General features: G+C 38.4%; 2 protein-coding genes across 2 annotated transcripts in view; one reads left to right on the top strand and one right to left on the bottom strand.

The window, feature by feature from the left end:
• Nucleotides 1-11,433: 11,433 nt before the first annotated feature.
• Nucleotides 11,434-26,805, bottom strand: TNFSF10 (TNF superfamily member 10). Its single transcript, XM_037840586.1, has 5 exons — nucleotides 26,217-26,805; nucleotides 21,538-21,675; nucleotides 18,911-18,953; nucleotides 15,446-15,550; nucleotides 11,434-13,779 (listed from the first exon to the last, which is right to left on the bottom strand). The coding sequence occupies exons 1-5, from the start codon at nucleotides 26,349-26,351 to the stop codon at nucleotides 13,328-13,330; spliced, it is 873 nt and encodes a 290-aa protein (XP_037696514.1). The 5' UTR covers nucleotides 26,352-26,805; the 3' UTR covers nucleotides 11,434-13,327.
• The window catches only part of LOC119522394, a 67,584-nt gene continuing 58,696 nt past the window's right edge, over nucleotides 18,404-27,291 (top strand). The window contains exons 1-2 of the mRNA XM_037820908.1: nucleotides 18,404-18,453; nucleotides 26,135-26,304. Of these exons, the coding sequence (XP_037676836.1) occupies nucleotides 18,404-18,453; nucleotides 26,135-26,304 (220 nt within the window). The remainder of the gene's footprint in view (nucleotides 18,454-26,134; nucleotides 26,305-27,291) is intronic.

Below are 27,291 nucleotides of genomic sequence, written 5' to 3'. Positions count from 1 at the left end.
GTGGGAAGAAAGATGAGAAAAGACAGCAATGTTTTAGTTAACATTGGTTCTTACATGTGGGAGGATTCTTGGTTTTTAATTTTTTCTCCCTGTATTTCTACATTTGACTCATCACAAACACCACGTATTTCTTTTGCAATTTAAAAGATCTGATAAAGGTTTTGTTTTTAAACAAATAAACAGGTTGGTGGATCAAAGAGCCATGTATGCTCCCAAGATTAAGAAACGGAACGGAACGTTATTAGTTCTTTTGATAATCCCATGAGGTCCTCCCCACTCACATCTCTTCCCTTCACCCTGGGAATTATGTGTTCGTGATAGTCTTGCCTTTCTTTATAGATTCACCACACATATGCATCCCTAAACAATATACTGGTAATTTTTTAATGTCTCTGAATTTTCCATAAATGAAGTCATCTTACACATATTCTTTGGAAATTTGATTTTATGATCCTGGCATTCTTTCATACTGATATGTGTAGCTGTCGTTTCACTTTTTTTTCTGCTGTATACTATTCTGTGGGTGAATATTCCACATTTTATTTATCATTTTGCTATTAAGTTTGCTACTATTTTTTTTCCCCTTTTTAAAACATCACTGCAATGGACATTCTTGCTCATGATTTCTATTGCTCATGTGCAAGAGCTTCTCTAGTAGATATATTCAGGAGAGGCATCAATAGGTTGGGGACATGTAGATGCTCAAGTTCATTAAGTAATACCAATACCAATAGTTCTCTAAAGTGATTGTACCAATTTACTCTACTCTCTGAGGAATCTGATGTGACATACTCTCACAAACACTTGCGTATAAGACTTCTAAATATTTTATTCACTTATTCATTCATTCAACAATGCCAGGCATGGTTCTGAGGACAGAGGATGTGGCATTAAATAAAATAGACAAAAGTCTATTCTCTCACTAAACTTTCTAATAGGGGAGACAGACCATAAATAAGATGAATACTTAAAATATTAAACAGTGATGTGTTACAGAAAATTAAAAAAGCAAGAAATAAGGTTGAGGAAAATTTGCAGTTATAGATAAGCTGGCCAGGGAAGTCCTCATTGAGAAGCTGACTTTTGAGCAAAAACCAAAAGGAATTGAGGGAGTGATCACAGATAACAGGAGGAAAAGCGTCTCTAGTAGAGAGAAGGGCAAGTGCTTCAAGTGAGAAAGGAGAATGCCTTGAAGGTGAAATAACAAGGAATTCAAAGTTGCTGGAGATGAGGTGAGAGACATAAGGAAATGATAATGCATCAGGAAGGTCCTTGTACTTCAAATAAGGACTTTGGCTTTGAGCCCAATACGATGTTGATTAGCCGGGGTTAAACAGGCAGCCTTATCTTGTTCTTAATCTTAAGGGAAAGCATTTAGTCTTTCACTTTTGGATATGATGTGAGCTGTGGGTTTTTCATAAATGCCCTTTACCTTGTTAAGTAAATTACCCTATATTTGTAGCTTGCTGAGTATTTTTATCATGAAAGGTGTTGGATTTTGCCAAATGCTTTTTCAAATGCAATTTAGATGACGATGTATTTTTCCCCCTTCATTCTATTAAAATGTGGTATATTGCGTTGATTGATTTTCTTATGTATAACCACCCTTATATTCCTGGGATAAATCTCACTGGGTCATGATGTATATCTTTTTAATGTGCTGTTGGATTTGGTTTTGAGGATTTTTTGCACTTATATTCATAAGGAATATTGGTCTGTAGTTTTCTTTTCTTGTGGTGTCTTTGTCTGGCTTTAATATCAGGATAATGTTGGCCCATAGAATGTGTGAGGAAGTATTCCTTCCTCTTCTATATTTTTGGAAGTATTTAAAAAGGATTGGTGTTAATTCTTCTTTAAATATTTGGTCATATTCACCAGTGAATTCATGAGCTTTTCTTTCCTCGCTCCCTCCCTGTTTCCTTCCTCCCTCCCTCCCTTCTTTCCTAGTGCCTATATCTGAAATAACACCTCCACACCACATATAGGAAACACTACATCATATATTGGTCACTGATTCAGAGCAGATACTGCATCCAGTAAGAAACCCATCTTAAGAAGGAGTTGCCTCTCAGTTTGCTCCATAGTTGGTTCTTCCACAAGCTGTTCCTCCTTTCCATGACCCAGTAGCTCTGAATAATTGGATATGTGATAAGACCAGAAATCTCTTTTCGCTTTACTTCTAATGCTTCTCCGTTGGAGGCAATGCTGTGTGGGAGACCACCAGAGTGCGCTGAATGCATTTCTGAGAATGACGAGGATGGAGCTCAGGCAACTTGTGATTACACCTAATGAGCTGCTCTCAAATGTCTCACTTCCTATCCCTCTAACAGCGATTTACAGGGTTCTGTTATTATTATTTATTCAAAGTGTGATCTGTGGACCAGCAGCATCAACATCATTTGGGAGTTTGTTAGAAATGCAGGTTTTCTGGCCATATCCCCGACCCACTGAACCAAAAACTCTGGAGATGGAGCCGAGCAATCTGTGTTTTAACAAGTTCTCCAGGTGATTCTGATATTGCTAAACTTTGAGAAGCAGTAGTTTGGTTTTGGTGCTGAAAAGAGAAATGTTTCCACCAGGGGGCACAATAATGGTTCCACAGAGTTGGAAGTTTAGACTACCACATTACCATTTCATGTTCCTCATACTGTTGGTTAACAGGTTAAAAAAAAAAGGTTAAAATGTAACTTAAAACACAGATCACAAAACAATTAACTTGGTTGTTGACGAATAATGAATTTATGTGTAAAAAACACATACATTTTGTACACTGAACTTAAAATTGTATTTTCACTATAGTTCAGCAAATACTACACATAAAATAAAATTGCTTGAGAAAATACAGAAATATACGATACATACAAGGCAGCTTATAGTCACCAAATAAAGAGGAGATGGAAGATAGAAGTAAGTTGGAAAAAGACATGGAGAGGATAGTTGAAACTGTCACTGTTTGCCATAAGTATGGAAGGGATGGGGTGGAGGCATTAGGTAACAGGTCAACGTCAGGACCTGACAGACATTCTCCATCATTTTTATGTTAATATATTGATTCCTGAACAGAAAGGCTCTGAAAAACCTTCAGGGGCAAAGATTGGTGTTTAGATGAAAAAATTGCAAAATGGAGCTTTGCTTATGCTTTTCTAGTTTACTTCTATTTGTTTCTTTGCATGGTTTTACAGGAGACATTGGACCATTTTTGAAAGAAAGGCTTTTTGTCCTGTTGCCATCACATTCAAAGATTTTCTTTATCTTTGCATCTCCATCGCCTATAAATTCTTTTAAGCGAGTGGCATCTAATGGTTTGGTTGGCTGCACTTTTGATTTGTTATCAGCATCCTCTTCTTCAGAATGATATTGCATGTCCAGCTGAAGAATGTTGAGAGCTGTCATTCTTCAGCCTGAGACTTCAAAAACTTTTCAATATATTTTTATCTATTTCTGCAAAGCCAGCCTCCTTTGCAAGAGCAGCTATTTTGTTGTGGTATCAAATACCTCCTTACAGCTTTTGAAATTGGCCTCAATCTGTGGGCTTGGTTTCTTTCACAGTTGGTGTGATCCTCTGTTGCCTCTCCTAGTGCTACTAACATCTAAGAAGCATAGTCCCTTCGTTGGTCTTTTGTTGTACTGTTTACAATGTCTATATGTGGTTATGACATTGTATTGGTTGTATTGGGGATGTAAATTGAGACTTTTTTCAAAATACTGTTTTGTTTAAACTATTGAATTGAGTTTTGTAGATACAAATGTAAATTTTTTCCTTATAAATTTTGCCTGAAAATACTTATGTTTTACAGAGTTTCTGAATTAAAAACCAAGATTTTTTTTTAAATCAAGATATGCTCAATGGTGAATTGTTCTTTTTATTATGCACAAATTATCTTCAATTTAACGCTAATAAGTTTTTTGAACAGATAATTTGAATATTTTTCTAGGAAAGATATGAATTAACAAAAACTAATACAAGAAAAAATATGCATGTGAGTATACCTGTAATCATTAAAGAAATTGAGCCAGTTATCAAAATTGTCCTCTTTAGTAAAAGGAAAAGTGCCCTGACTTATTTTATGAAGCTAGTACAGTTAAGGATTATAGGATAAAGACCTTATGAGGAAGAAAATTTCTAAGATAATCTCATTAATGAACATAAAAGTAAAATCCTTAAATAAAAAATTGCAAACTTAATTCACTAAGATATACAACAAATAACTTATGACCTATTAGGTTTGTCCCAAGATTATGAAAATGATTTAATATTAGAAAATCTATTGATGTATTTACTCCATTAACAGGTTAGTGGGTAAAAGTCATGTAATTATTTTATTAGATCAGACAAAGCATTCATTAACCTATGCATATGAACACTCAGCAAATTAGGAATAGAAAGTAACTTCCTTAACTTATAAAATGGAACATACGAAAATCCTGCTTTTCAAAACTGTGAAGATCATCAAAAATGAGGAGAGTGAGAAATTGTCACAGACTATAGGAGTCTAAGGCAACATAAATACTAAATGTAATGTATTCTGGATGGGCTACTGGAACAGAAAAAGGATATCAGGTGAAAACTAAGGACTTAGATAACGTTAAAAATTCAAAACCATCGTTATCATCAGTGACAACAAACTAACCCCCTTCTAAAAGCTTATGGAAAATACTTTATTAACATTAGAGACTTCTCCTTTAAATAAGGAACAAGATAAAAATACCTCCTATCATGACTTCTATCAAGCATTGTACTAAACATTTAACTAAATGTCATATTCCCAGCTGGCATGATAAAGAAAGAGAAGTAAGAAAAATAAGAATTGGAAAGAAAGAGATAAATTTTTCACTTTTTATAGATAATATGATTGTTTACATAGAATATACAAGAGAATCTCTCTGTTCTTTGTTTTTCATGAGTACTCAGGCCTCTATCAGTTTTTCTATAATGTTCTCTGTACCATGGAGGCTAGAAGCCTGGAACTTCATTTCCCAGCCTTCCTTGTCAGCTGGATTCCAGTTAGGTTCTTTCAGTGGCAGGAAGAAAGTAGCACCATTTTTCTTCTGGCAGCAGTATCAGTAGGAATGCAAGCTCCTGGATGAATGCAAGGCAGCCGGAATGTGCAAGCTCTGAATTCTTGCTCAGCAGTAGTGGCAATTACACCAGTAGCTGCAGTGGTTTCAGTGGTCAGTGGACGTGCAGGCCCCTGGGCTTCTGCTTGGTGGCAGCAGTGCTATAGCAGCACCAATTTTGGTTCATGGGCTCTGGGTGATTCTACTTCCCCCTTTTATTCCTCTAATTATAGGAATAACATCTTCCTGAAGTTAATAATTTCTAGGTAACTCCAAAGTTCCCTTTTAGGTCCTCTAGCTGTTTCATTACTTTTGAAAACAAGTCTCTGTATTCCATTCCCTTCTCTTTGAAATATAATAGAATGGGTTCTGTTTCTCTCACCTCGTACTGCCTGGTATAATCTTTAAACTATTATAATTAGTAAGGGAAGGCTTCTGGGTATAAACCAAAAAATAATAATTTTTTTTGCACTAACTACCTACCTGACACTGTGCTAAAAACTTTATTTGTAAACTTCATTAATCCACACATCAATCCTATGACAGAGCTACTGGAACTACCCCCATTTTACAGAGTTGGAAACTGAGGCACAGAGCATTTACTATCTTGTCCTAGTAAATGACAGAGCTAGAATTCAAACTCTGTTCATCCAGATCCAGATTTTTATTTTAAAAATTTTATTAATGAGGTGAAATTCACAAGACATACAATTCACCATTTTAAAGTGTACAATTCTGTACTGTTTAGGCTATTCACAATGTGCAACCATCAGCTCTCTCTAGTTTCAAAACTTTCTCATCACCTCAAAAAACACTCCAGATCCATTAAGTAATCACTCCCCAAATTCCCCTCATTCCCTATCCCATTGTAATTTCTAATCTTTGTTCTGTCTCTATGGATTTACCTATTGTAGATATATCACCCAAATCATACAACCATACGTACAAGATGTGACCTTTTGGTCTGACTTCTTTAACCTAGCATAATTTGGGGGGTTCATCTATGTTGCAGTATGTAGTACGTAGTATGTACATTCTACATTCCTTTTATGATCAAATAATATTACATTGTGTTTACATACACCACACATTTTATCTATGAATTGGATGATGGAAATTTAGGTTGTTTCCTAGTTTGCTAAGTGTTTTTATCATGAAGAGTTGTTGAATTTTGTTAAATGCTCTTCTTCATTTATTGACAAGATCACATGGGTTTTTTCCATCATTCTATTCATGTGATGTGTTACTGTGATTTAGTTTCTTATGTTGAACTACCCTGACATTTCTGGAATAAATCCCACCTGGTCATAGTATTTAATCCTTTCGCTATGCTGTTGGATTTGGTTTGCTAAGTATTTTGTTGAGGATATTTGTGTTATATTCATAACAGATATTGGTCTGTGTTGTTTTTTTGTGGTTGTCTTTGACTTTGGTATCAGGGTAGTGTTGACCTGATAAATGTGTTATGAAGTGGTCCCTCCTCTTCAATTTTCTTGGAAGAGTTTGAGAAGGATTACTGTTCAATCTTATTTAACTATTTGGTAGAATTCACCAGTAAAGAAATCTGGTCCTGGATTTTCTCTGAGAGATTTTTGATTATTGGTTCAATCAATTTACTTGTTATATGTCTATTGAGATTTTGTATTTCTTCTTGAGTCAGTTTTAGTAATTTGTATATTTCTAGAAATTTTCCATTTCATCTAAGGTATCTAATTTGTTGGGTCTACAAATTGATCAAAGTATTCTTTTATAATCCTTTGAATTCCTGTAAAGTTGGTAGTTATGTCCCAAATTTCATTTCTGATTTTAGTTATTTGAATATTTTTTCTTTTTTTGTCAGTCTAGCTAATGACTTGTCCATTTTTTTTTTTTTAATCTTTTCAAAGAACAAACTTTTGGTGTCATGGATACTCTCTGTTATCTTTCTGTTCTTTATTTAATTTATCTCTGCTCTAATATTTATTTATTTTTTCCTTCTGCTGACTTTGGATTTAGTTTGTTCTTCTTTTTCTGGTTCCTTAAGGTATAAATTTAGGTTGTTGACTTTAGATCTTTCTTCTCCATGGCTCTTACAACTACAATTTTCCCTCAAAGTATAGCTTTTGCTGTATTTCATAAGTTGTATATTCTGTTTACATTTTCATTCATCTCAAAGTATTTTCTAATTTCCTTAGTGATTTTTCTATCACCCACTGGTTGTTAAGGGTGTGCAGTTTGTTTTCCACATAGTTGTGAATTTTCCAGTTTTCCTTCTTTTATTGATTTCTAGCTCCATTCCTTTGTGGTTGTTAAAGATATTTTGTATTATTTCAATGTTTTTACATTTATTGAGACTTGTTTTGTGGCCTAACATATAGTCTATCCCGGGAAAATGATCCATGTGCATTCTAGAAGAATGTCTATTCTGCTGTTGTTGGGTGAAGTGTTCCATATATATCTGTTAGATCTAGTTGGCTTTATTGCTGTTCAAGGATTTACTGTTGTTCAAGTCCTCTATTTCCTTACTGAACTGTGTAGATGTTTTCCCCATTGTTAAAAGTGGGGTATTGACATTTCCAATTATTATTGTAAAACTGTCAGTGTGTTCCTTCAGTTCTGTGAACATTTGTTTATATTTTGGGGGGCTCTATTTGGTGCATATATGTTTATAATTGTTATGTCTTTTTGATAAATTAACCCTTTTATCAATATATAATATCCTATTTGTCTATCACAAATTAAATTACAACCAAATGACACTATCAAACTATGAAATGCCAAACTAAAAATCTTAGAAAAAATGTGGCAATATCTTTATGATATCAGTAGAGAAAGCTTTCTTGAACAAGATATGAAAAGCTCTGTCTTAGTTCTCTAGAGCTCTCATAACGAAGTACTACAAACCTGGTGGCTTTAAAACAATAGAAATGTATTGTTTGACAGTTCTGGAAGGTAGAAGAAAAAAATCAAGGTACTGGTGAGGTCATGTTCCCTCTGAAATATATAGGGGAAAATCTTTCCTTGCCTCTTCCTAGATACTAGTGAATTACCAGCAATCCTTGATGTTCTTTGCCTTGTGGCTGCAACACTTCAATCTCTGCTTCCATCATCACGTGGTGTTCTCCTCTTTGCATCTATCTCTTGTCCTCTTCTTATAGGGATACTAGTCAAATTAGATTAGGGGCCTGCCCTACTCATGAATGATCTCACTTTAATTTAACTAATACTACCTAAAATCATCATATTTCCAAATAAAATCACATTCATGGGACTGGGGGTTAGGAGTTGAATAGATTGTTTTGGGAGATAGAATTCAATCTATAATAAGCACAAATCATAAATGAAAGAATTGAAATATTTTAACATTAAATTAAAAGTGAACAATTTATTCCTTTCTTCTCTAATATGTGTGAGATAAAAGGTATCAGGAAAGAGAGATCAGAAGTGCTTTTCTCCATTTTTAGTAACCTATATGCTATAAAACAAATATGACCAGCAGACAAACAAAAACTACATACTTTAACAAAATGTCATTTTTATTGAAAAAGTAAAACATATAAATTTGATGTCATTTTTATTGAAAAAGCAAAACATAGAAATTGAATACAAAAATAGGGAGAATGAAAATCAATTTCACTTTCCATCCCAAAGTTACATACATAGTCAAACATATCAGTTTTTTTCTTTGGTTTTAAATCTTGGCTAAAAAAGTCTTCCTCATTTTAAAATTTTGAAATTTAAATGAAATTTAAATTTCAAAATTTTAAGATTCTTCAGAGTCATTTTGATGCAAGGGATGAGGTAGGAATACTTTGGTTTGTTTTTTTTTTTGTTTGTTTTGTTTTGTTTTCCATATAGTAGGTATTCATGCATTTATTTAGTAGCAAATAGATCTTGTGTGGACACTAGGTTCAGGCATTGTTCTAGGTACTGGGAATAGAGTTGTCAGTAAGGCTAAATGGTCTCTGCTACAATCTAGAAAGTGGACACAGGCTTTAAACAACAGCATAACAAATCAGTTACTCTGACTGTGTTTAAGAACTTGATTAGCGTTATGGAAAAAATGGAGCAGGGTAACAGGGTAGGGGTTAGAGGTGCCAGATATCTGAGCATGTGGTAAATTTAAATGTTAGTGAGCCTTACAGGTATCAGGAGAAGAACATTCTGATCTTATTTAGGTTTTAGAAACATTAATTAACACTAGCTGTTCCAATATGCATTCATTGGATACTTTGTCCTTCCCCTATTGATTTGAAATGCTACTTGAATCATATATTGAATTCTTGTTTTTGACTATAATTCTGAATATTTTATTCTATGTCATTTATTTCACTATTTATCCACCAGTAACAAACATATAACATTAGGTAGAGCCCATCAACCTCCATGACTCTTCCTTTTCAGAATTTTATTGACCATCCCTACATATCTATTTTTCCATGTACACAGAATCAGTATGTCTGGATACAAAAATTCTGTTCTTTTTTTAAATGATTATATTAAATTAAAGATAAATTTAGGAAAAAAAATGGCAACTTAATATCACTGAGCTTTCCTTTCAAAAAAACAAAGAATATCTTTTAATTTATTCAAATTCTCTTTTATATCCTTTCTTGAAAATCTGTAAAATATATTTAAATTTTACATTGCCCTAAAAATAGTTTTTAAATGATTTCATATTTATAGATGATATTGCATATTTTATAGTTCATGGTTTAATTTTGTTGAAACTCCATTGCACACTGTCTCTGAAAACGGCTTGTTCAGTAGCCCAAGCAAAAGATAGTGTCAGCTAGTTTCCTTGGCTGCTCAAGAGAACACCATGAGATAGGCTGGGTAAAACAATGGGAATCCATTAGCTCATGGTTCCAAGGCCAAAAGAAAGTCCAAATCAAGGAGTCATCAAGGTGATGCCTACCTCTCCAAGACCAGCGCCCTGGAGCTAGCTGCTGGCAATCCCCAGTCCCCAGCTTGTCACATGGCAAGGCACATGGCAGCATCCCCTGGCCTCTCCCTTTTCCTCTGGGCCCACTGATGTTCAGCTTCTGGCTGATCCCTCTGTAGCCCTCTTATATCTGAATTTCATTCTGCTTATAAAGGACTCCAGCAATAAGATTAAGACTCATCCTTGCCCACACCTTAACTAAAAAAATCCCATCAAAAGTCATACCTACAGAGGGGTCAACCCATAGGAATGCACCACATTTAAGAACATTGGGGTACATACAGCTCCAAACCACCACTTTACCCTTCAGACCCCCCAAAGTCATATTCTTTTCACATGTAAAATACATTCATTCCATTACAGCATGCCAAAAGACAAGTCACTTTAGTAACAATGCTAAGTACAAAGTCTCATCAAAATCAGTTATGAGTGCAGTCTGTCCTGGGCACAATTCCCCTCTGTCTGTAGACTTGTGAAATCTAGAAAACAAGTTATCTGCTTCCAATATACAATGGAGGGGCAGGCATAAGACAAGCATCCCCATTCCAATAAGGAGAAATTAGAAGGAAAACAGGTCATGGGCCCAAACAATTCCGAAATTCAGCAGGGCAAACTCCATTAGGTTTCAAGGTCTGAAAGTCACCTATGGAATGACATTTCATCCTCCAGTCCCGATAAAGCAGCAGCCCCACCCCTTCCAGGTGCTTGTGCAGTGGCCATGCTCTCCCTCAACACTGGGGCAAAGGCCCCATGCTCTCCAAGCACTGGGGTGGTGGTCATGCTCCTTGAAAAACCCTGGACACTGACCCCACTGTCTCCAAGCATCATGGTGGCAGCACTCTTCCTGAACTATGGGGCAGAAGGCCTGCCCCCTGCAAGCACTGAGGCAGACCCCTGCCCTCCATACATGTGGATTGGCCTGCTCTCCCACCCTGAAGAGATTCCCTCAATCCAGACCCTGTCCTCCATGGCTCTGCCCCTGAAACCAATTCTTCCCCAACCTATCCCTCTCTGTTTCCCCTAGTCCAGACTGACAGCTGTCTGCTCACAAAAATCTTGCAAAAAAACTTGTTTGCTTTGCATGTAGTTCACAGGGGTCCAAACCATCAAGTTCTCATTTCTTGTGCCCAGGAGTTCAGTTCTCAGCTTATCCCTTTCTTCTCTCATTTCAGTATAAGCTACAAGAAGAAACCAGACTGCACTTTCCACATTTAGTTTGGAAATCTCTTCAGCTCAATATTCAAGTGCATCACTTTCAAGTTCTGCCTTCCATCCGATGTCAGACCACAATTTTGCCAAGTTCTCTGCCAATTTAAAACAAGGATCACCTTTCTTACAGTTACCAACAACACATTCATCATTTCTTTCTAAGGCCTCATTGGCAGTACCTTTAGCATCCATGTTTCTAAGATCCAACAGTGTCTTCAAAGCAATTCAGGCTTTTTCTATCAAGCACCTCACAATTCTTCCAGCCTCTACTCATTATCCAGTTCCAAAGCCATTTCCACATTTTTGGTATTTGCAATCACAAGACCCCACTTTCTTGGTACCAAAATCTGTTTTAGTTTCCAGGGCTGTTCTAGCAAATACCATGACGTGGGTTGGGTCACATAATAGAAGTCCATTGGCTCACAGTTCTGGGGCCAAAAGAAAGTCCAAATTAAGGCATCCTCAATGTGACACCACCCCACCCCCCAGACTGGCACCCTGGGTCAGGCCACTGGTGATCCCCAGTCCCTAGTTCATCATAACAAGGCACACAGTGGCATCTGCTGTCTTCTCCCTTCTCTTCTGGGCACTGTTGATGCCCAACCTCTGGCTGGTCCTTCTGTGGCCCTCTCCTTTTGTCCTAATTTCATTCTGCTTATAAAGGACCCATCCTGGGTCACATCTTAACTGAAGTAACCCCATCAAAAGGTCCTACCTACAATGGGTTTACACCCACAGGAAAGGACCAAGTTCAAGAGCATGGTTTTCTGGGGTACATACAGCTCCAAACCACCACAGCTGGCAATATCCATACTAGAGTGGTTAGAATAGCAAGCAATAGTGAAATATTTGTATTTATATAGTACTTTGGCAAGAATGGATAAGTGGGTTTGCATTTCCTGAGTACCTCTAAAGGGACTGATAAGATGGTAAGAAATTATTCAGGTTCTAGGTGAAAGGACCATTAATAATTCACTAAATGGATAATTAGAAACTTTTAAAAGTTTTATAAAGGCTTTAAATTGGCCATCTTTTTTCTTTTTTAGAAAAGGATCTATTTGGTTAGAACACATTTAAATGAACATTTGAACATATAGTCAAAAGAGTATAAGCTATGCTGTATTTAGGAATAACAATTACAGGAGATTGGACAAATATGCCAAGTAATTTTTTTCCCCAACTGGCTAGATAAAATGGTGAAATGAAATATTTTTGTTCTGATTTTGGAAGATAAAAGTAATTGTTGTTCTTTTGGAGGGGCAAAATAAATGACACATATGTGAGCAGATATATACCAGAGATTGGCATTTGGGGCAAACTTTCAATTTGTCTCATTTCTGATGATTTGCCTATGTTTGTAATTTTCACTTTTGCAATTCTGCTCCTGCTCTGTGCGACCAAATTCCCTGATGTCTGATTTACTGTCCAGTAATTTAGAGTCCTTTATCAAAAATATTTCAGTGCTCTTGGCCACCTTACTTTTCCATAGTGAAAAGCAAAAACCACTTGAAGCTAGTTCCCTGTTTGCTGAACAGAACATTATTTGAAAGATTTTTATTACAAAATGATGGTATTCTGAGTCAAAATTTCTTATTTTCACCAAATCTAGGTGTATGCACCAACTCCTGCAGAGTCTTCTACGGTGCAAATTCCCTTTGCACATTGCATATCTTGCAGATTGCCTCCCAAGGTCATGGCCTTTTAGTGGGGCCACTTGATCTTTTAACTTTGGGAAAAGTTATCTGTTAAGGCAAACTGGAAGCTAGCACCGTGGAAGTTTATGGAACAAGAGATGAATTGTTGCTCTTTCTTCTGGAATCTTCGCAAGGAGTAGATGATAAAAAGAGATGATCACCACTGTAAAATTATTTTGAAGCTGAGAATCTTCAAGATTTCTACAAGAAAACTGATGTCATGTGGAACCCTGAAATGCCTTTTGGCAATTTCACTTTCTTGAAACAAGTGGGTCACTTTTCAGAGTCATTGAGAAGTTTACGGTGCAGATTATTTTGTTAGAGGCTGCTCTGCTTAGTCTGTCTGTCTTCGTCAGATCTGTTAGAACATTTTCTTTCACAGTATGTCAACCTGTAGAGTGAATGGTCACTTTTGGGAGATCGTTTTTTCCTTGCAGATCATTTAGCCAATCAAAAAAGCCCCGAAAAAACTGGCTTCTTGGTCCATGTCAATCAACTGCTCATTAGTTACAGAAACGAAAATTCTGTCGTTTTCCTGAAGCTCAAATATTCCCCCTTGATAGATGGAGTAAAGTCCATATTCTGAATCTTTAGACCAACAACTATTTCTGGCACTTTTCATCAGCAATATAGGATCAGGGTAACTTGTGCATTTGTAAATATATTGTACCATTTGTTTGCTTTTCTTTTTGTTTTGTTCTATCGAAACTGCTCCTGCAGTTTCTTCAGGTTCCTGAAATCGAAAGTATGTTTGGGAATAAATGTAATAAAACCCCGTTTGATGGATAACCAGCTCTCCATTCCTCAAGTGTAAATTGTTTAGGAATGAATGTCCTTTCCTTGATGACTCCCAGGAATTAATTTTCTGGCCCAAAGCCTTTTCATTCTTGGAGCCTGGACGATGGTCAGAGAGAAAGAGAGGACTGTGTTAACAAAAGGGAGTTTGTAGCAAACCAAGTAGCTTAGCCAGCAGCTGTGGCCAGTAGTTTTTGCTAGGATTACAAAGAATTTTGATCTGATATAAAACTTCTTCCTCCTTCAATTTTATGTGAATTCTAAATATACTCATATTCTATTGGGTACTCCTGTATCATTGCAATCTGTTGGAAGTCCTATGCCTTTCTGTATCTTGTCCACCACTATGCCACATCTATCACAATCAGCTCTGAACGGTAGCACTGGGGATGGTCCACCCAGATGCACAATCTTTACTCCTAGATAAAATTTTTGTCCTGAACCCCTGCCTTCCTTCTTGCGCTGGTGAACTCAAATGGATAATCTAGAAGAAAACCAAAAGAAACACCTATTTCCTTAAACTATAGCTTAGAGCTTCCTGCTATTCCTTTGGGTCCCTCCTCAGTCCTGCTCCAGTCTCCAGAGTCCAAGGCACTTTCCAAGCAGGAGGCATCCCTGGTTCAAAATATGAATGTTTGATAAAGAGAGACCAGATTTAAAGATCTCCAGATCCGTGAATCTTTAACTACTAAAGACTTTGAATGAAAAAGGCTCCTACCAAAAATGAAATTCCTTTAAACTTCAGCTCCTTTTCTGTAATTGGCACAAAATTTAGCTTTTCAAAAGCTTAAAACTACTAGCATATTTGTTAATAAGTGTTAAACAGTAACATTTTAATAATAATAATGATCTCTTTCATAGGCAGGACATGTTAATCATTTATAAAACGTGAATTCAGGAATGCCAGGAAGACGACAGCTCAGAAAAAGGAAAAAAAAAAAAAACAACTTTTCTTCAACTAAGTGATAGTTGAAATTTACTTAACTTGAGAGAAAAAAATTTATAATAATAAAAGTGACTATTTATTGAGTGCTTATGATAGACCACTTTGCATCTGTTATGATTAATCTTCACCATTTTTTGAGTTAAAGATTTTTTACACTTTTTACACTTTCACAAATCAAGAAACTGAAACTTGATTTAGTGAAATGATTTGATCCAAATGTATATGTAGGTGAGGAGGAACTGGGATTCCAATGTGAGTATTTGGACTGTGAAACCCATGCATTTAACTACAGTACCATATTGACTTCTGTACTATGCGTAAAATTAGGTGTAACATATTTGGTTAAACTGTATGAAACTGTCATTTCCGTAAGTGAGAAATGGTCAAACATTGGCAATTTCCTATAGTGCAACCTGATACAGATACCATTAGGATCTATAGCTTAGTGATTCACAGTGAAAGTAAATGACTGATTTATATCCTTTGAGAAGGAGGACAATTTGACAGGGGGTGGGGTAAAGAAGAGAAGTAATCATGGAGAGAAAAACTATTTTAAAGAAGCAAAAATTGGAACATGGGAAATTCAAAGGCAAAATTCTCCCACTTCATAATTTTCTTGAGACCAGATATACCATGGCAGTAATTGAGCTATTTGTCTGTAATCTTGCTCTTGAAAAAGTTACTCTGAGACCCAGATTACTACTAGGCATTTTGTGTATTGCCATATAAACATTTCAGATAAAACTAACAAAAAATAAATTATTTGGAACAATCCTTCCATTCCTTTCTTTTAAATCATATATTCATTGGTTCTCTTACTTGGAGATGGAAAGATGCTTCTTTTCTGACTGTTCCCAGTGATGTGAGCTGCTACTCTCTGAGGACCTTTTTCTCTTCCTAGGTAAGGAATATGTTGCTGCTTTTCTAAAAGAGAAATGACACAAAAAATCATCAGCACCTGTCAAACTATTTCTCAAATACATTGCTGCTCACAGCTCTGTTGTCAGTCAGGCAGTGTAAGCTCACTGGTCTTCCCAAGTTGATTCCATGGGTTTTCATAAAAACATAGTAGTACAATGATTGATCTACTCCAGTTTATGTTTAATTTCAAAATACTTTAGATGGCAGGGGCAAACAGTAACTTGGATTATAATTTCTCAGCATCTCAGAGATAAGATCCAGATAGAATAAAACAAAGTGAAGATTCTGACCTCTTTCCAATAAAACAGAAAACAAAAAACAAACAAATAAAAAAACAAAACAAAACTGTGGGCTTGTAATTAACCTGCTGAGTGATTGAAGGGCTCAAATAACCAGTTACTGGCAAATTTCTACTTTGAGTTATATATAACACAATCAGAGTGGTACCAATTTTTTGTCATTTCAATTATTTTTTCTCTTTAGTAATGACTACTGATTCTAAAAGAGTGGCAATGATAACAATTACCTATAGATGCTGAAACTGATATTCAACACTTATTACCCCCCATGCCAAAGGAAAATGAATTGACATGCTAATCACATGCAGCTGAACACATATATTGCTGATTCACTAAATCATAGTAAATAATTAACATTTATTGACCACAGCTCAAAGTACTTTAGACAGCCTAAAATATATAAATTCAATAAACTACTCTCTTTGAAAAATCAACTCAAACTCCCTCAGTGTTTTTATGTTGGTTGTAAGATAAATTATATTTGTTCATTCAGCAAACACTGCTAGGGAGAAGTCGCTACACTAAGTCCTCCAGGGGCTACAACGATTAAGCAGACATTGATTACAGTGACTGAGCCCTTAAAGGAATTACAGTCTTTTAGGGGAACTATAAGCTGGAAAGCAAAAGGTTACCTATAAGAAATAAAAATAAAGGGTAATAGTGTTTAGAGGTGGGAAAGATTCCTATTTATTGGAGAGCTGAGGTCAAGGGAGCATTTATGGAGAAGATGCTGCTAAGGCTCTTTCACTCTCTTCTAACAAACCAAAGTACCCATCACTTCTGTGTCAGGCACTCCTCTAGGGACAAAGAGAAAGAACGATAAACAAATGAATGCAAGAAAGAGTTTGAGGTGCAAGGATAAATGTCTGAGCAGAGTGAGGATGGGCTGAATTTGGGCCCTCAGATGGAAGAAAAGCTTTCTCAGACAGCTGAATCAGAGGCACGAGGTAGATTCCCAAAGCACGCCTGGGGGGCAGGCGTGGGAGGAGTTTCCCTTCAGGCTTGCATGATGAGTCAAATTTCAGAGGATTTGAATATTAGGCTAGGAAGCTTGGACTTAACAGGACAGGGGCAGGCTGTGAAAGGTGTTGATCAGGAAAGTGAAAAGGTATGGGCTGTCCTTTAGGTCAACCTATCTCACAGTAAGGTTTGATGGACAGAAGGTGATGGATAGAAGGTGAGAGAGCTGGATGTTAGCAGTCAAGTTACAAGACTATTATGCTGCAATTGATCAGAACTGAGGAAATATGGCTTTAATCTAAGTTAGTTGCAGAAAGAACAAAAAGGAGGTGACAAAATTCCACAGAGGAGGAATGAATGGAAAATGAGAATCTCTTCCATCTATTTGGTATTATTTGTTACTGATTGAGGATGGGTGGACATTTACATGATGCTGAAGACCAAACATGGCATGGATATGCATAGTCAATTACTTATTACTCTCAGAACACTCAGCTGTCAAGGTTGATGTGTCCATTTACCTTTAACCTCCATTGTTACATAATGCATAATGCCTTGCCTGCCCCTAGACCTTTGCACTTTTCTTTTAAATATTCAATAACTGAATCCAATTATAAATATCTTGTATTAGAGGTCATTGCAAGGATATGGGAAAGCCTTGATTTGAAAGCAAATTTTAAAGAAAGGAAATTTCCTACTGACCACAGCAAACACCACCCAGAAAAGAAACTTGTATTTTTGGGTGTCATGTATATCCTGGTATATGGAGAAGTACATGATTTCTATACCTCAGTGAAACAAATAAAAAAGAATATTACTTTTCCAACACTGAAGGTAGTTCATATTAGACCATGCACTGGGTGTGCCTCACCAAAACAGGTGAAGTATTCAAATTCCTGACTATTGCTTTCGCCTAGGGGAAAGGAACAGAAAGAATGCTTGAATCCCTGGATTAGGTCTTGTCCTTCTATAGCATAATGAATAAAGGAATGGGGGGGTTGTCAAATGCTGAACAAGTTTATTGCATTAGATAAGGATAGCTGAAAAGTAAGAAGACAACGTTAGCAATGTATATATTAAAAATTGTTTCTTCTCTGTCAGGCTGGTGCACCCAGGACTAAGTCTCTAGTATATGTGTTCAGACTTGTATGCCCATTAATATGGGAAAATGGGAAAATGGTGATCCAATGCCAATCAATAGCAAATTAGATTCAGTAATTTTATTTATTCATTCATTATTTGAGAGCTTGAGGAATAGAGTTAGATGCTGGGTATAGAGAGGTGAGAGAAACAGACATGTTTTCTCTTTCTGGTCCTTTAATCTAGGAGGGAAGCAGTGTGAGAGGCACAAATTTAAAAATATATAAAAGTACAAATAAAAGGAAGTGAACAAGGTAAGCGTGATAGAAATAATGGGGTACAGGGGAACCTACTTAGAAAGGTGGTCAAGAAAGGCCTCTGAAGAGGTGATGAGACATGAAGGATGAGGAGTTGGTCATGGGAAAAGCCAAGAACAGAAAGAGCCAAGATAGAGAACTAAAGAAACCAGCCTGGGCAATAGGGAGGAGGAGAAGTGGGTCAGGAGAAGGCTGTGACCATGACCAGGGAGACGGCCATGGTGTTGAGATCACAGGATGAGGACTGTCGGTGGGTAGAAAGACTTGGGAAAAAAGAGGATAGAGCAGGGGGCTTACACGTGAAGAAAGGCATAGAGCCTGGTGGTGGTCAGAATGGAGAGGATGGATAACTTTGTTGACCTTATTTATTCTATTCCCTTCCATGTCCCAGAAAGGATATAAGATCATAATACATTAGAAAAAAAAAAAATTGAAGAAATTTAGGAGAAAGGAACATACATGTAGGAAAAATAAGATTAATGAGAAATAAAGATCAGATCTTGGGGGGGCGGTGTGGCACAGGTTTGGTTCTGAGCTTCCTCGCAGCCAATACATAGAAGGAAATAATGGAATCAGCAAATGGCTTGGCTCAATGAGAAGCATGTTCAGAGGTGGGAGTGTGGATGGGAGAAGAGAAATGAAAAATGAAGGGCTCTTCACAGAATTGACAGTAGGCAATTAAAATAACAATAACAAAAAAATACTACCTTGAACTGCAGGAATGGTTTCCTCAAAGTTTCTCAAAATCATCTGCAAATAGTATTGAATAAAGCTTGTTAATTTCCCTAAAATTTTAAACTGACTGTAGAAGTCTAAGGCTCTTATCGCTAATGCCTTATAGGAAGTTTCTACATAAGCTATCAATTTCAAGGAGCTTTAAATTGTTCAAGAACAGTGTTTGTGTGGTGGGAGCTAGGGTGACTACTGGGGATGGTCCTCTGGCTGGGAAAGTTCTGTTTCTGGATGAAGTCTTCAAAAGGCCACATCTGAAGCAGTGAGGGAAGGAGTCATCCTGCAAAGCTCAGTCTGCCTGATGTTTCCCACACCCCAATGTGGCCGACGGATGTGGCAGCCAAGTCCCCTCACTTTGTATGTGTGGTGTGCAGCGTGTGCATGCATGTGTGTGCAGACCTCGGCAGGCCACCAGAGTAGGGGTGGTCACGCTGCGCTGAGGCATTCTCTTATTTTTGATAATGTGACTGAGGCATTCTCAACATGGAGATACTTTGCCAAAGTCCTATCTTTCCTAAACATCTAGTAAACCCCCCTCTCTGTGCTAACAGGGAAGAAAACCAGTATAAAACAGCAAAAGCTGAGCTTTTCTACTAAACAGTCAGACCCTGACCTGGCTCATCCATGGCTTCCAAACTCCCCTCTGTTCAGCTCTGTCAAACCTGAGGGCCTCACCCAGCACTGTCCAACTTTTCCCATCACCATAATTTCGCAACTGCCAGAAATTCTCCTGCTCTGAGAATTTTGGCTACTCCCACGCCTCAAGCCCTGATCCCAGATAATGGGGGAGGGACTGCAGTTCAACGGGCACCGGCCTATGTGAAAGGATAGTGAGAGGGGGCTTTTGTGTGTGTGTGTGTGTCTGTCTCTCTGCGCCTGTGTGTGTTGTTTTCTTTCTCTCTCTGGAAAAGGAAGAAAGGAAGGAAGAGGAGCAGCAGGAAGGAGAGAAGGGTAATCCTTACAGTATGAAAGGCAGAATAAAAGAATGATTAAATGCATAATCAGATAGATGGTCTGGGTCAAACCTGTCAACTACTAGCTCTGCAAGAACTTGTTATGTTACTTTATTGATTTCTTCATCTGTTTTAAAACAATAAGAGGATAATAATAAATTGCTTCCTCTTTGGGAAATTGTGAAGATTAAATGCAGTAAAGTAGGTAATGAGCATACGATGTTTACTGGAAATAGTCTGTTCAATTGATGGTGCCTGGAAAAAATGGGGAATTCTTTCCCCCACCACACTCTCACTTATGCCCAGCTTCTCTCCATTGTAGTTGGTGGCAGGATGTGAGATTGGCAGGGAGAAAGGATAACAGGAAAGAGATATATAAATCCTTCCACACTGCTTCTCTTCCTGACTCCCAACCTTTGGTCTCCAGACTTCTACTCTACTTCTGAGTTTCTCTCTCCTGTCATCTGCTGGATCCAGGTCCCTTCCAGCCCCACTGAATCAGGAATCTCATTACTCAGGTTCTTCAGAAGCCATCCTCAGCCCCAGGCTTTTCCAGGTCCTCACCCCTTCAACAATCACCATAACTGGAGTCACAGCTGCTTTAGGACAACTCCCGAGGAGCAGGGCATCCCCGACTAGGGCTGCTACTGAGCCTTTGTGCTCCTAAGACTCCCAGGTGGAAGACAGATTTCATTTCCTAGAGAAAGAGTGTCACAGCTGCTGTCTGGGTCTGCTGTAAATCCTGCTTAGGTTTATAAACAGGAACTAACCACCCACACAATGCTGCTTTTATGGATAAATGGATACTGAGCGCCAAACAACGGACTTACCAGCATCTTGTTGAAACACATTCTCCTTTTACCCTGGGAATTTCCCCAGTATTTTTTGTTTTTTAAATACTTCATAGTTTACAGAGTATTTTTACATCGGCGTTCTCATCTGACCTTTTCAGATGGCAAATACTAAATGTCATCTTACAAAGGAGGAACAGCCCAAGGGAAGAAACTTGATCTGACCTAAGTGACTTTTCTAAAAGTAAAATTAGTTAATTATATTTAGTATAAAAAATGATTAGCTAACATGAACATTTCTACTAGAATTCCTATTTAAGCAGCTTCTATAAACAGAAAATGATTTTTTGTAATTAGTCATTTACTGACTGTTAATTGAGATGTCATCATCTTCAATTTCTCAAAGTATCTCTTTCCTCTTCCTTTCTCTTTTTTCTTCATCTCTACATGCATACAAAAAATAAATATATATCAACAATTAGGGAAAAATACAAAACACTATTATTTGGCCTTCTGTGTCTTCTGAATTAAAAAAATAATCACACATATGCTTGCTTGTTGTGTGATCTTGAAGCTATATCTATTGGCCTATCTGTGCCTCAGTTTCCACATGGTAAGATAAAGCAGTTAGACTAGATGAGGAGAATGTCTGGAATAGAAGAATGACCAGGAGCCAGCTGGGACGCAATGCTGGGTGCTGTTCTACCCTTTCCTAGTTTTATGAATTTGGGGAAAATGACTTAAATGCTCTGGACCTTCCTCATTCACAAAATGAGGGGTCTAGACTCAATGATCTTAAATATTCCTTCCCCTCTGACCTTCTCTCCTGCTGATAAGGTTACCTGGCAGTGTACCTACCTTTCTCACGAGCTGACGTAGTTGCCACTTTATTTGCCAGCAAGGGTTGTTCATACTTTCTTCATCACTGGGGTCCCATGAGCTGTCCTCTTCATTTAAGAAGCAAGCAATGCCACTTCTGGAGTACTTGTCCTGCAGCTAGGTTGGAATAGAGTGTGACACAACATTGTGGACAAGTGCTTTCTAGGTTTGTTGACTCCAAGTTAAAACAACAGAGACTGATGACTAATTCAGAGAAGTGTTGGCATCTTAGGTAAGTTCATGAGCTGGAATAATAGTAAGCATGCTGTCCTTTGCCCTTTGAATAAAGGTAAGCAGTTGGATCTGGTGGAAAGGATACACATGTGGCTCAAGCATCCTGAGTCACAGTACCTTTCCCACCACTAACTTTGGGGTGTCCCTGGGCAGGTGGCTTCCCCTCTTCTGGGTCAGCTCTCCACGTGAGTTTTGAGGAGGTTCACCAGGATGACTGCCTTCAGGCTCTGACATGCTGCAGATCCCATTCTAAAGCTTGAGAACCCATCTTGATACTAGGTAGGCAGTGGAGTAAGTTTAAATTCCAGAATCATAAATTAAAATTTAGCCACAGGGTAATGTGCAGGAGCACACGAATAGTGGTCTCTTGCTTTGGCTGTCTGAGTAGATCCCAGTTCTTGTGATTTCTACTCTTCTGGATGGCAGAATTTGGACCACATTGCCATTAGACATTTGAATGTGCCTCGTTAAACGTCCACACTGGTGAAAATTTATCTGCAGAGACTTTGAACACTATTTGAAGGTTTGCTCCCTACTTCAGATAAAGAGAGGAAATATTCACAATAGCCAAATTAAGGTCAACAAACTCTGTGTCTTTGACAACAAAGCCCTTGCTTCACGTACACATGCATGTGTGCACACCAAACCATCCTGAACCCTTCAGGCCAATAAATAATTACAAGTTTGCTTTTATCTTGCAAAGAAAAACAGCAAACCACATAAGACCAGAAGATATGGTCTTCTTCCTGTTTGATTTAGTTTTGCTTTTGTTTTTTTTTTAAGAACTGAGATTGAGGAGATGTTATTTCCCTGTGGAAATCTGTGGAATTGCCTTTCTCACAGAAAATAAATGGGGGAAAAAAACCATTTTTATCTGTCATTTGAACTCCAGAGAATGAAGGATGGATCAAACTTACAAATGATCTGCTAATTCCTACAGAAAGGCAATCTCATTCCAAATGACAATAACAACCATTTACAAGAAATCCCAGTCAGAGACACGGGTCTGTACTCAGCCAGGTATTCTTTGGGCTACTGAAAAGAGGATATTTGATCAAGGTCCATCAAGTGCAAAAGCACAAGCTGGAGTGAATTAATTACTTCCAAAGATCCTGGCATAGGACATTCAGTTACAAAACAAAAGTTTCTTTATTTTCTTTCTTTCTTTTTTTAATTACAAGAGAAAAACATTTCTCCTTGTACCGTAGTTGAGGTGACAACTGGAGCCACCCAAGTTGAGATATGACAGGCAATGGAATTAAACAGCATTTCCTTGCCTTTGCCCACCCCTTACTCGTCTACTCTAGAAATCTATTTACATGTCCAATTTACTTGGAAGCTGAGAAAACTTTTTAAGGAAAGAACTCAATCACATATGGTTCAGAAATATCTGAGCACACATGCAAACTGGGGGGAGGATCATGCGGGAAGAGAGGGAGGGCTGGATTCAGCCACATGGACTGGAGTTGGTTCCAGGGGGAGCGAGCAAATGTTGAGTGGACTCTGTCCCTGCCCAGCCACAGTGGCAGCATGAATGTGTCTTAGACAGCTGTGGGTTTAGAGGAAACTCAACAAGCAGGCTCGCTAACCTCTTACTTGTTGGGGAAAAAAGATGTGCATGACATAGAGGGGAGGGAGCGATCTGCCTTCTTACTTTACAGCAGTTGGAAGCTATCTCAGTCTGCAAGAGTTCAGAGCATGGGAGGCCAGGGCTGCAGGCAGGAAAAGCAGAGTTGAGAGCTACCCAGGGTCAAGCAGCAAGGGTAGCTGGCAACAACCTGTGAGCTAGAGGAGCCTGAGAGGGGTAAAAGTGGAGCTTCAGCAAGTACCAGACTAAGCTAATGCTGACTGCTGGCTGGTATGTGTTGATACACTCTGGGATTTTCCAGAAACACTTTCAGAAGGTAAGAGGGGAACCTTTGAAAATTTTATAAAGTCCCAGGTATATGTGGGTAGGGAGGTGATAAGCTAATGTGACCCCATTATTACCCAAAAGTTAATGAAACCTTGATACCTTCAGGATACACAGGCAACCTGGAAAATACAGAAATGCTTAAGTCACCCATTGCTCACCTCCCAGAGAACCTCCAGTTAACTTTGGATGATCTCCTTCCTTCTACACATATCTCATATACATGAGATCAGACTTATAAGCAATTTTGTATATAGTTGGTTCCTCCCAAAATCATGAATGAGCACAGACATTTTTATGACACTTACTATGGAAAATTTAGAAAATATAGAAAAAGAAAAAGAAAAAGTCACCCATATCCTATCATCTAGAGATCATTATTATCAACATTTTGGTATTTGCCCTTCTAGATATTTTTTATGCATAACTAGAAGCCCAGACAAGACCCTATTACCCTCCCCACCCCAGCCATTTTTCCATTCTCATATGTGTTAGCTGCTTCCACAGACCTTGACTAATGCTGGTGACTAGACACAAAGGGAGTGGGGGTGTGTGGTTATTCCGAGAATAACTAGTATGATTTATCTGCCTTTCACATCCTTTCCACATCAAAGTGTATATTTCCTGCAGCACATCACAGTCTGGGGGCTATTCTCTCACTAACCACATCTCTGGATATGAGGCGGGGTGGGGGTGGGGGTGATATTGCCATTTTCATTTGCAGTCCTTGGGAGGGAGAAACAGCTTGTGCATTGGGTGCCTACTTTTCTGCCCCAAGAGTCCTTGGTTCTTAGAAATGGATTTCCATAGTGACTGCTGTTAGTGCCATGGCAGACATGGCCGTTGTCAGAGCCAGGGCCAACCAGTTCTTGGGAGCACCTGAAGTCAGCAGGGTGAACTCCATTGCTGGTTCCAAGACCTTGAGATGGCAGCACTGACCCTCTCTGCTGCCTAGGCATTAGTCTCTGACAATCATTTTCTGCAGACCAAAATAGCATAAAGGATCATTTATATAGATCTGTGGAGAAGGGTCCCATTCTCCCCTTTCTCCCTATCTGTGATGTCACAGTGATAGGCAGTTCCTTTGTCATAAAACTTTCTCAGGGGGACACAGATTTTTAGAGACTGAGTCCACATTTGTTGGTCATGCTTACTGGTCTACAGGCTTATTTTTGAAGATCTAATGCAATGTTTCTAGCTCTCCTTAACCCATACTCTACCCTCCTTGCTCACTGTATCTTCTGCAAATTTCCACCAGCCAAGGAAGAACCTGTAATCTGTTTTGGGAAAAGAATACTTATGTTGTACATGCTTTTCCAAACACCCAAGGAGATTCAGATTTATTTTCTCTTGCAAAAACTACTATGAGGAGGGTGATACCTTCAAGAGGCTTCTCAACAGTAATTCCAATGGCTAAAATTTATTGAACCCCTATTTAATGCTGGAATTCAAAATAGTGCTTTACCTTTTACTAGTTGTGTAATCTTGGACAAGTCTCCTAACTTCCCTGAGCTTTAGTTTGTTCCTCTATAACATAGGGTTGCTATGAGGATGAAACAGGGACAACACTTAGCAAAGTTCCCAGTACACAATAGGTGCTCAATATCTGTTAATTCTCCCTTTTTAGCACCCTCAGTGTATTCTTCTGCATGTCTATACTTACATATATCATGTATATATATGTAAATATGTAATCAAGAAAAATGTGTATAAATGTGGGGGTATTTAGCTTTATATGAAACTTTCATTTTTATAGTAGAAGAATTCAAAGAAAACTTACTACATACACAGACAATTCCATGAATCAGTTCAGTGAAGAACCAGTTAATTCAGTCTTACAGTTAGGCTAACTGGTAATGTAAGCAAATTGATGGAGCACTTGTGGCAGACAGATGACCTCCCTCTGTGTTTATGCTGCAAAGTTAACAAAGGTTAGAATGTGCTGGCTCCAAATGGGTAAACACAATGGTATTCCATCTTCTCTTACAGATTTAGAACTTTAGACCTGACTGTGGTTACCCTGATTTTTTTTCTTACATGTATACAGGCCCTTCCACGTACGTCCTACAAATAAAGCTGACTATACTGTGTGAAAGCAGACTCAGCCCCTGCCCTTATGCAGCTACACTCCCTCCCAAAGATAAATGAGAAAAGAACTAGAAAACATGCAACAGAAAGCACTCAATGAATGGTAGTGATTGCTAATATTATAAAATACGTATATTTTTAAGTAAAAAAAAAAAAAAAAACCCATGTATTTTTATACCAAGTAAAAAAAAAATACCAGTAACTGTTAGAGCCAATTTTGTAACTGCACTTTCTTTACTCAATCCCTTGAACTTACGCTTTTACAAAGTAACGACTTGTATAGCAATTAGGGTCCACGGGACAGAGAAAGTAGCATTTTCTTCCACTGTGAAACCTTCCAAGAGGAGCATGTGACGAGGCGAAGGCAAGCAGAAGCAGCCAGCACGGTCGCCGAGAGCCTCCCGGCCGGCTGCGTTACACTGACCTGCTTCAGCTCGTTCGTGAAGTACACGTAGGTCACGGCCACGCACAGAGCCTGCAGCAGCACGGTGAAGATGAGGACGAGCACGCAGGTCTGTCCGGGGCTGGGGCCCGCGGGGCTTGGAGCTTGCATGGCCATATTCCTGACGGGCTGGGACTGCCACAGTCTGCAGGCAGCAGCAGGATTGTGAAGGACGATCAGGGTGGAGCTTACATAGTACTAGTTCTTTTACTAGAATAGAAAATGAAAGTCAAAGCGCCTATTGAAGAAATGAGAGCAATAACAAACTCCAGGAAGTTCTCCTGTTTCCCTCAGGGGCCGAAAAAGTAAACAATTGAAAAATTGAAAAACTTCAAAATCAAAAGGGCTGTGTGAAGCTGAAGCCAAACAGCTCCCTCCCCAGTGCTCAGGCCTTCCAGGCCCCAGGGGATATGTTGTAGTCCAGCAACTGTAGGATTTTCGGGCTCCCACAAGACATGTCACCCCAGCAGCCCGTCCCTGGTAATAGATCAGGGATCTGACCATGGCCTGAGACCACTCCCGTCTGGAGATGCTGGCTGCAGCTGGAAACGGGTCCTTTGGCTCCCACGCAGCAGCTCAGTGGCCTGGTGGGTGTGATGGGGAAGGGGGCATGGCTGGTTAAGCAAACAGCCTCAGGAGCTTTGACTTGGCCTGAGTTCCGAACCTGACCCTGCTGCTTCCTAACGTGCCACCCTGGCTGGTTTCTAAAAAGCCCTGTTCCTAAACATCAGCATCTATGAAGTGGGAGTAAAATAGTATCTATCCCATGGGATTGTTGGGAGATTTAATGAGTTACACAAGCAACATGCTTAGCAGTGCCTGGCATACACGATGAGCTCGGTAAATACAGGCTATAACTTTCCAGCTATAAAAATAGGGAGTGGACAAGAGGGTGGGGCCACAGCCTGGTCCTTAACTTAGAACTATATCCTATTTAACCATAAGGAAGATTTTATTGACAGTGATAGACATGGAATTCTAGAAAATGTCATCCAGAAAGACCAAGAAACACATCTAAATGGTTTAAACAAGCTACACCCATTCCCAAGGATTCATG

The sequence above is a fragment of the Choloepus didactylus genome, chromosome 1 (assembly GCF_015220235.1).
Source record: "Choloepus didactylus isolate mChoDid1 chromosome 1, mChoDid1.pri, whole genome shotgun sequence".
Classification (NCBI taxonomy): domain Eukaryota; kingdom Metazoa; phylum Chordata; class Mammalia; order Pilosa; family Megalonychidae; genus Choloepus; species Choloepus didactylus.
Note: the sequence above shows the minus strand (reverse complement) of the source record. Positions and strands in the feature narration are given on the sequence as shown.